The following is an 11,261-nucleotide window of genomic DNA, read 5'->3' on the forward strand; positions in this document are numbered from 1 at the left end:
GACTGTTCTCTTCAAGAACTTTTCTATTTAGAATTTTCTTAAAAAAATTATTTTTCGTAAATCACCCGAAGTAAGAATTTAGCGAAATCATATTTTGAAAAAAAAAATAAAAAATAACTTTTTTGCAAAAAACAAACAATTAAATTTACATACATTCTTGACTCTTTTTATGGCTCGAACGTAGAAGTGGTGTCGTTCAAACGAAACGACCTGTAGAGAGATCTATATATATACACGCAGCGCCCACGTTTCATGCGCGGGCGTCGCGACGGAGGCGTCGTACTACGTAGTTTTGCACTTGCGGTGACCTTGGGAGCACCCACGTATCAGGGAGAGAAAGAGGGGGTAAGGATATTCGTTCATCGACGTTCCCATTCCCTTTTGCCCCTCCCTTACCCTATCATTGAGATACGCGGCGACGTACAACGCTCGTACCTAACACACACACACACACATTTCTCTTTTTACTTTACACGATATTACTGATATAGTATATAAATATCAGTATACTCTAATTAGTGTTTTGATGATATTAAGTAGATGAACCTTTTATAATGATTTAATAACAACTGATTGTCATCAGTCATGACATTACCCTTTATTCGTAATTAATGATACGTAATAAATGGTACGTAAAAAGCGTAATTATCGTACCATATGTAAATGATTGTTCTATCGTGAAGGTATAAAAACAAAATTTTCTTATTTGATAATATTTCTTTTTCAACTTCTATTTATATATACACACACACACACACAGACACAATATTTTTGTTTGTCGTTTATAACCGATATAAACAAAGAGAAAATATATCGTGTTAGATAAAACAGTACTATGTTATCTTGCTTAAGCAAAGTTACTAAAACGTTATCTTATCTTTAACAGATACTTTCTTCAGTTATTTTTTGCAACAAGATGTATTGGAAGTAAAAAATTTCCTCGTTTCTCTTTAGAAGAATTTTTTTTTCCGAAGATGTTAAAACTTAGGAGTAATTGTATAGAAATATTTGTCAGAAAAGAATCGCAGGATTTAATAGAAAAACGAACATTCTCTTTTGGAAAACAATTTTATCTCTCTACCGAGAGAACATGAGGGTAAAAAAGAAAGAGAAACAGCAAGGGAGAGAAATGAGTGTATGTCTGATTACGTTTATTGATGCAGCCTCGTGAGAGCTCTACGATTCTGTGCATGGAGATGAGAATACACACACATACATATACACACAGGGTTATTTTGCTAGTGTATGGAAGCTCACCACCTGTATGCGATGTCGCGTGTGCGCGCGTGCTTACCCACGCGCGCGCCTGGTGGTTGGTAGCGAGTAATAAGGGATGGAGAGGAATATGGAGAAGGGCTAACGCGATAGATAGAAAGCAGGGAAAGAATGTGTTTCATGCGGCTCGATCGTTAAAGCGGCACATAGTACCACCCCACACGTGACCATGACACACGTACAAGTCCATTCATAAAATTATACGTCTTACTATTAGAATCGTTTTTTCTAACCTGGATTCGTTGATTAAATTGATTAAAAATCGTAGAAAAAAAAAATTGTAATATAGATACGAATATTATAGTAATACTATAATATTCAAAATTGATGATAAAAACAAGCCTTAAAAATCTTTACATAATATATATATATATATATACACACACAATAATATATAACATACATGTATGTGTGTGCATAAAATACAAAAGTCAATATTTAATAAGATTTATTTACTGTATATATTCGGATGAATAAACATTTAGAAATGAAGAAATGTGATTTATCAAATCGACTTTGGACGAAGTTCGATCGTTTTAAGGAAAAACCGCAGCATTCCATGAGAGGCAAATAAAAGTATAACGTCCGAGGCTGCATTGAGCGACGCTTCCATTCATGATATCCTGACGCAAGCGCTCTATCGTAAAGTCGTATGGCGAATGGCGATGTGAAAGGGGTTAGAGAGATGACTTGTATCTCCCACGTAATCAAGAGAATTGTAAATTGAACTCCTACTCTCGAGCTTCGACGTAGAATGATGTTTCAATGTTTTTATGAAATTTTATAGATCTTAAAACAACGCGAAGGATCAAGGACGAGGATTAATAAGTATTGGGGAACGACTACAAAAAAAGTATATTTTTACTCAATAAACGAAAATTTGGCAGAGAGAAGAACAGGTATTAACGCTTTTCCTAAAATTTCGCAAAATTTCGTAAAAAAGAGATTCTCTGATATTCTGATCTCTGTTATATGTTTATATACCTATCTATCTAAGGAAATCGATTTGATTGTATTTATTAAGGCGGAGAAAAAATGGTAAGTGTGATTTTATTGGAATACGACGAAAGGTTCATGGGATGAAAGCGTAAAAAGATATCAGTTCGTGGAATCCTTCTCAAGGTATAATACGTAAGGGTTAGCGAGGAAGCAATGCGTCCATGGAATAAAAATAAAACGGCTCGCATGTGAAAAATATATCGTCAGTCCGAATTGCAGAAGAAGAGTCAATCGAATATAGCCATATATATTAGATGAGAAATCTCGGGGAAAATCGATTGAGGAAAGTTATGTACATAATGCAAATTGTTAGACCCATTCGACATTGTCGATACAAAGATAAATAGAAAAAGAAAAAGACAAAGGAAAGGAAAAGAAGTATAGAAAGAAAGGGTCAAAGAGATTTCGAAGAATCCGGTGGCCTGGCAGTGGCGAACATAGCACAACGGGGGTGTGGATTAGGTACATGCATACATAGAGAAGGAAAGAGGGAGAGAGAAGGAAAGAGGGCGAGAAAGAAGGGGGTGCGCTTGCGCTGTTCCGATTGGTTAAACGAGAGTCGAGTAGTGGGAGACGCGGGTCTTCAAGCTCGGTTAAAACTACTGTAGTAGACGAATTCGACTTTAGTGCGGACGGGAAGCTCGAGAGGTGCGAGATCTTGTATTCTGTAAAGTACACGTGGTAAGGAAAGGAAGCAAGTAGTAAAATTGAGAAAAAGATCAGTATTTCTGTTACCGCCAAAAACGCTAGGCCTCTTTTTTTTCTCTACCATTGCTATCTAAGATTGTGTTTAGAAGAACGCGTTCGCACTATATATGTATATATGTAAATATCTGTTTATAAGTACGATAACATATATACAAGATCATCGGTGTCGTCAACATTGAATGTTTATGCTGTTGAAGTTAGACGGTGCTTAACATCAGGACGAAACGGTTAGCGTATTATGAAGTCTTCATAAATCTATAAGGTATTTATATCCAAAAAAAAAAGAAAAGAAATAGAAATATCACATTCTTTCATCGATGTAAAATCATTTAAAAATGTTCATTGTTTTACAAGCTTATTTCGAAACTATAAAACGATATATAATGATTTTACAAAAGTTCTTGTTGAACGTGTGACGATTGATTTGATAGAAATTTAATAAAGAGAGAGAGGGAAAGAGAAAATATTATTTAGCTTTTGTTGCAAACATGTTTTTTTGTGTTCTAAAGTATATTCGTCGAATGATATTGAAATTCGAATAACAGTAAGAAATTTAAAAACCATCCGACACCGTGCAATATTACATCAAATAATTCACGAAAATTAGCAACTTCGTTGTTTCTGTGACGTTATGTTCGCTTAAAAAAGAAACAAAAATCGAGTCAAATACGTAGATATGTTTTACGTACAGATAAGATGTTAAAATGGGTTGCTTCAATTATTCGAAATTGAAACGATCCTTTCTTGTTGAAATTCGAATTTTTTTCTTTATACCTTTAAAGGACACTATCTTAATATTTTGATATTCGATCTTATCGAACAACGAATAGATTTTCATATGAACCAATTATTTCTTCAAACAAAATTCAAACTTTTTCTTGAAATGTTCTTTAGAGTTGGAAACATTCCAAAATCTATCAAACGAATCTGCCGAAAAGATTAAAAGGAATTCATATATAGGTGATACAAAGTTAAAAGATTAATGCATAAATTTTTAAAATGTACAAGTATAAGAATCTTTTTCTGTATTCTACGATATAAGAAATTTTCTACGAAAAGAAGTTTTGATTATTTGGTATCGCAAAATTTTGTTGGTTTTTGTCTTTTTATCTCTCTCTCACACACACACACACACACACACACACACACACACACGATCTCTCTACCTCTCCCTCTTTCTCAATTTCTCTCTCTCTCTCTCCCTCTCCCTCTCCCTCTCCCCTTTCCCCTTTCCTCTTTTTTCCTTTGGGTTTTCTTTTCGTGAATTCACATAGAAAATGTACCTTTGTACGAATGGGTCGACGATGGTTGCTTTCAATGGTGGTAGTGGTACATAGGCGCACGTGCGCCACAAGGTTCGCGCGCGTGGGCGTTCTCTCCCTCTCTCCTTTTTTCTCTCTTTCTTCCTCTCTCTCTCTTTCTCTCTCTCTCTCTCTCTCTCTCTCTCTTTCTTTGCACGTAAATGCGAGGAACCAAGTGGTTCATGCGCGCTCGCGTGCCTTCAAAACCACCCACTGCCACCACCGACCCTCTGCGTAGGTAACGGACCTTTTACTTTCTCCTCCTTTCTGACCCTCGAGAGGAAAAGCAGGTCTGACCTTGGTCGCCATGGCGATTTCAAGGATACCACCCTCGAAGTGCCACGAAGTATCCGGAAAATGAATAATTCTTTTTTCTTCTTTTTTCTTCCAACCTATACTTCTCTTCTCTATTCTGCTGTCTCTCTTTTTGAAATTTTTCGTGGAAAATTGTATTGTTATTTTTTTTCTTACTTTTTACTTCTTTTTTCGGTCGCTCTTATCGGAATTATTAAATTGAAAGAGAGAGAGAGAGAGAGAGAGAGAGAGAGAGAAAGTGAGATTACTTGAATGAATCATGAAAAGTGAAATTTATTATGGTTTTTAACGAATCACGGTAAAGTAATATTAATACTTTATAATCGTTGTTTGATTTTAAATTGATTGATAATAAGCGATACATATAACAATTCACCGATTCGGCGTAATTAGAAGGGAAATATTTGCTTGTTCTTCAAGTCGACCGATTTGAGAAACGATGTTTTATAGCGATTGCTTTAATGGATAAGATCTATAAGATCAAGATCCGAAAAAATTTCTTTTTATTTGTTTCGTTCATATCGGCTTCTTTTATTTTCGTTCAATAAGGGAGAGAGGGAAAATTTCGTTTCGTTCGAAATCATATTAGTTTATATAGGTTGTTATTATTATTGTAAGGAAATCGGGAATAAAATTTTCAAACAGATTGAATCATTAAGGATTGATGTAATTATTATTTTATTCGTGTAAAAGATGAAACGTCTTTTCCGAATATACACAAGTCTCAGGATAGATTCGAGCGGTTGAGGAACGAGGAAGAGACCATGAAGTCTTTCGTTCGCGAAAGAGATATATATGTATCCACGCCGATTTCCCGTGGTTATTGATTTCCGTGGGGTCCCATGAGTGGAAGTGGGATCCTATTTCTCGATCCCAAGAGCAGAAGGGTATTCTGCTTCCTTGTTGCACGAATAGATACTCAGTGGCCTTGAACCAGCTGGTGTAGAGGTGTCCCGATTTCAAAACTGGAACAAACAGTATCCATACGATACTAAGATATATCTTTGCAAATGTTGATGTTTCTTTATTTTACATTTTAATCGAGTATTTTTTTGTTTATTTCTTTTCTTATTGGATAAATAATGAATTAACTGTATGAAATTTTTCATACAGTCCTGAGGAAATAATAATACATTCTTTCCTTTGAACGCATTGAAAGGAAAGTAGAAACAAAAAATTACAATACCACCCCTTTGATGTTTCAGATTTGAGAAAAGTAACGAAAGAAAAGATTATCTCAGAATTATCAATCTATCAAGATGAAACGCGGTCAGAATTACAATCGTGGCGTGAACTTTTTTGGAAGATATCAACGGGATCAACAACAACAACGACGACGACAACATCAACATCAACATCAACAGCAACAGCAGCAACAACAACAACGACAACAGCAACAGCAAAGACAACAGCAGCAGCAACAACAACAACAACAACAACAACAACAACAACAGTTACAACTACAGCAACAACAACAACAACAATTACAACTACAGCAACAACAACAGCAGCAGCAACAACAGCAGCAGCAACAACAACAGCAACTACAGCAGCAACAACAACAACAGCAACTACAGCAGCAACAACAACAACAGCAACTACAGCAACAACAACAACTATTATTACAGCAACAGCATCACCAACAACAGCAACAGCAGCAGCAGCACACACAACAAATACAACAGTTGCAGGAACGCAACGTCGATATGAATGCGTTATGTCTGGTATATAAGAAACTCTTTAAACACATCGGGAAAAATTTTCTAATCCTGATAAATAATCTTTCAGCTGATTTATTCTATAAAAAAAAGAAAAGATAACAAATTATAGCTCATTGTTATTCTAAAATTGCCAAACCAAACAAACGATTTTTTAACATTTGTGAAAATAATTTATCTTTTTCATTTTTATAATACAGGCCATTTAATATGGAATTTACTATGTCAGTTTCAGTCCGGTTCGGAAAGTCCAGCATGTACATCATCAGAAAGTAGTTCAACTTCTCAAGGCTACAACAGCCAATCACCGGATGATTTAAACGTCGATTCGTTGATTAGTAGCCTTTTACAGGTCGTAAATGGTGATAATTATAATGCCAGTCCTATCTCTAACGACGTTAGTTTTCCTCTATCAGGGGACCTCACGCATAGATGTAGAGACTGCCCAGATGGGTCCTGCGAATCATGCTTAATAGGGCATCAATCGGTAAGGGGTAACTCCTCTTACTTCTTAGAACTATGTCTTTCGCTTAGCAACTTTGTGGTGGAAATGGTGCGTTGGAACAATTTTTTTTTTTTTTTTTTTTTTTAATTTTTCTTATCAAAAAATAACGATTATACGGGATAATTTATGAATTCTTTTGCAAAGAATTATTTAGGAATCAATCGATGATTCATACTGTTACATACAAAATTTGCCTTTTATGCTCGTATGTGTGGCATGTAATATATCATCAGGGGAATGCGTTTGCAAAGTCGATTGGAAACTGTCACCGATAGATGGCATGCCGACAGACATAAGTATAAAAAACATAGCCTATCGCCAGGAGCGGTTCTGAAATTGGTAGTTAAGGCATTTCATAACTAGATGGTATCTTGAATTCTCTGATCGATCATTGACATCGCTCAACGAAGTTTGTAGAAATCTGTAGATGCAACTAAAATTATTAATGAATAATATTCAACAAAATGATACTTGAATATACGTGTTCGTATGTTGAATAGATATGAATGATTCTTTAAAAGAAAATTAACAATTTACATTATATGCCTGCACCGCTTATTGTTAGCATATTCATACTGAAATAATGAGTAACGATTTTTTGTACAGGATCATTTGGACTTTAATCCGATATCAGAACGAAACGCAATGCAAAATGTACAACAAGAAACTTCGACTTTAGCGCTGATGTCCATGCGTCTTCAAAGAAGGCCAGTAGTCTATTGCGAAATTCATGGAGCTCACAAATTTTACTGCCAGACTTGCAGTAAATCCTATTGCGGAGAATGCGGTGTCTATCACAATGGACACGCGACGATAAATGTGGCAGAAGCGATGGAAAGTGCCACAGCGGAAGTTACTCGAGTAATGAACGAAGCCCGAGGCGGACTTAATACTATGAGACAAGATTTGAACGCGTGTCAAGTATGTACAATCTATAATAAAAATTATACTTATGAATTGTTTTAATCATAGCATTGAATAATCAACGAAAAATGATTCGATCGAATTTGATTAAAACTTTTATTTTCATTGTTATAGATGACTGCTGAGTTGCTAGAACGGAAAGCGAGACAAGCAACGGCTGACGTGGTACAATGCATAAAAAAAATAACAAATGCTTTGGAGACACGTGAAAGAGAGTTGTTACAGAGAATACAAGAAGCGAAATTATTAAAATTCTCGGCATTGAAAGCGAGAGATGATGGACTCCGAACTGGAATAGTCCAAATGACGAAAACCATGAAGAAACTTGGCTTAGCTGTTGATAATTATAAAATGGGCAATAATCCAAGGGAATTGATAATCAGCAAGGATAAGGCAGCATCAGAGGTATTAAAAATAATTTAGAAAATAACAAATATACATAATAATTAGCAACGGATATTGTAACGTATAAAATAATATAAAGATGTTGTGCCCCAAGAAAATCATTACATAAAAACGTGAAATTCGACAAAACGATCGAGCGATACTCCGACTCGGGAATAGAGAAGTTTTACAGATAGATTTATTAATATTTGGCAAGTATGAAAACTACGTAATGTTCGCGATTTTCCTCTATATCGATCAAAAGTCCGTTGCTAACTGAAGACTGTCTTTTCCGGCTAGCCTCTTCCATCGCTCGCTCGGAAATTCTTTGCATGACGTTTCAAGTTGTTAGAGTTGAACGATGCTTATCCAGCGACACGTGTTGCTTATTGTTAATCCCTAATTCCATGTCGAAGTAATCTTTAAAATGTTGTTAGTCAGAAATGATTCGCACGGGGTCATACGCAATATCTTAATATTTGATATCTTTGTTCAATTCGACGATTTACGGCACATATATTACAACAGAGATAATACTGTAGCATATTGTTAATCGTACATTGTATCGTTCTTTCAGATACATAGAATTCGTCAGATTCGGCACAATTTGCCGCCGGCACAAGAACCCTGGATAACGTTTACTGGATCATCATCTAACGCGATTCAGACTCTTCTAAACTTGGGCTCGATCGTAGTGAACAATCCAGGTCACATAGGTGATCGGCGATTTTTGAGAGGCTGTGGAAATTCACTTCCACAACTATTACCACCACCATCACCGTTTCCTCGATCACCTTCAAACGCTATAGTTCCTATAGCACGAGGAAGACCAATACCGATGAATGATTATCCTGTGACAGTTTGGTTTGGATCAAACACTCCTAACCGCCCACCACAGATAATTGCAAATAATGGCGATCCTAGAGATAGTCTCTGCAGGCCTTGGGGTGTTACATGTGACAAGGAAGGAAACATAATCCTAGCCGATAGATCGAATAACCGTATACAAATTTATCGACTGGACGGTACCTTAGTCAGAAGATTTGGTACATATGGTACTGGTCCTGGACAATTTGATCGACCTGCTGGTGTAGCAGTCGATGCACGTCGACGTATCGTTATTACTGATAAAGATAATCATCGTGTCCAGGTACCATAAATTTTATCGTACAATAATATCAAAGTACAGTGTGTTAACTATACTGTATTTACGTATAGAGAAGACCTCTAAAACTCAAACACATATGCACGCTCGCATGCTCACTTCACTATTCTAGATCGTAACGATGGAAGGTCACTATATAACGAGATTTGGCGCGAGAGGAAGTCTATGCGGTCAATTTAACTACCCATGGGGTGTGGCAGTAAATTCCGATTGTCTAATAGTTATTTCCGATTCAAGAAACCATCGTCTGCAAATGTTCAGTCCAGAAGGTATTTTTCTTCGTAAATTTGGACATGAAACAAATCCTAGCATGTGGAAATATTTCGACTCGCCTCGTGGAATTGCTTTCAATCCGGAAGGCAACGTTGTCTGTACGGATTTCAACAATCATCGAATTCTTATCATCGATATTGACTTTATGAACTCTCGCATTCTTAATTGTGAATATACTAGAGGTCAAAAACCATTCCTCAGACCACAAGGCATGGCTATTGATGATGATGGTAATATTATTATTTCTGATTCAAGAAATAACAGAATACAGGTATTTAATTCTTCTGGAGCATATAAATTTACGATCGGCAAGTTCGGTACAGGATTAGGTGAAGTAGACAGACCATCTGGTGTTGCGTTGTGCCCAGATGGTAGGATCGTAGTTGTGGATTTCGGTAACAACCGAGCCATGATATATTGAAACGAATTTTGATGAAACACGAGTATCAAACACGAAGTGTAGATATTACGTATACTCTCTTTCTTTCTCTCTCTCTCTCTCTATATATAAATATATATACACACACATATACATATATTAGATATATATATCATAAATATCCAAAAGAGGATACAAAAGAACCGCGTTTTTGTTCATTCGCGAGACATTAGAAGCAATATTTTCGTACTAATTGTATATAATACGATACGGGAATACATGGATGTTCCTTCCTCACTTTCGGTGCCAAGATACGAGTACAAAAAAAAATAGAGAGAAAAGAAAACTAATCTTTGGTTTCAGAGTGTTCGAAAACTATGCTATTAGCCGGTTTATTATGCTTCTTATATATATATACATACATATACATATATATGTATATATATATATATGTTGTTTTAAAACGTGCACAATCGGGTCTTAGAACTCCGGTCAAATATATTAAAAAGATATAAAAATATCGCAAATTATGTAAAGGGATGACGAAATATTCGAAACAATAAGTTATTTTTAAACCTTCTTATGATAATATACAGAGGATAACATAGAATAATAAGAAATATATCGTTTATATGCCGTTTTCCGGCTAAAATATGCCCTTCGTTCGAGAGTTTTCTTTTTGTTCCATCTTTTTTTCTCTTATTTTGTTATAAAGGTAAGTAATTCGATTCCAATCATTTACGATTACATAAAAATTTAATTTTTTAAAAATACGAAGCATCGAATCGAATTTTATTTGCTTATTTTCATAGCAAAATAAGAAAAAAAAAAGGATAGAAAAAAATACCCAGAAAAGCACATATTTTAACCAGAACGCGACATATAAACGATATGTTACTTATTTTTCTATGTTACCTTCTTCATGTTATCATATAAGAAGGTTTAAGAAAAACTTGTTGTTTTGAATATTTTGTCATTCTTTTACATCGTATAGGTTATCATAAGAGAAGGTTGGAGAAGTTATCGATAGATGTTTAGGTGCAAGAGAAGGATAAAAAAAAATTTACATAAGATAATGATTATTGTTTGTCTTCAATGTAGTTGTATAACGATGAGACGTCCTTTATTTAAAGAACAATTAAGAACATACAATGCATTTGAAATGATGTGTTGTGCAATATATGTTTAATGACGACTGTCAAGGAAAAATTTTCATTTAAATATTTTTATACATTATTTCACGATTCAAATAACATCTTCCTATTGATATTTTTTAAATATTTAGCATAAGAGTAATAAATAGATATATGATTTC

General features: G+C 35.1%; 1 protein-coding gene across 1 annotated transcript; it reads left to right on the forward strand.

Annotated features, from left to right (window-relative positions):
- The first annotated feature begins 6,218 nt into the window (after positions 1-6,218).
- On the forward strand, positions 6,219-11,261 carry LOC122634116 (E3 ubiquitin-protein ligase TRIM71). The gene is made up of 6 exons (XM_043822715.1): positions 6,219-6,322; positions 6,546-6,803; positions 7,428-7,742; positions 7,860-8,150; positions 8,707-9,279; positions 9,407-11,261. Exons 1-6 carry the CDS (start codon positions 6,305-6,307, stop codon positions 9,986-9,988), a joined length of 2,037 nt encoding a protein of 678 aa, XP_043678650.1. The 5' UTR covers positions 6,219-6,304; the 3' UTR covers positions 9,989-11,261.

Source organism: Vespula pensylvanica, chromosome 14, assembly GCF_014466175.1.
Source record: "Vespula pensylvanica isolate Volc-1 chromosome 14, ASM1446617v1, whole genome shotgun sequence".
NCBI lineage: Eukaryota > Metazoa > Arthropoda > Insecta > Hymenoptera > Vespidae > Vespula > Vespula pensylvanica.

Coding starts and splice junctions, on each gene's coding strand:
- LOC122634116 (XM_043822715.1), top strand. Junction 6,804..7,427: donor GCTTAATAGGGCATCAATCG/GTAAGGGGTAAC, acceptor TTTTTTGTACAG/GATCATTTGGACTTTAATCC. Junction 7,743..7,859: donor AAGATTTGAACGCGTGTCAA/GTATGTACAATC, acceptor TCATTGTTATAG/ATGACTGCTGAGTTGCTAGA.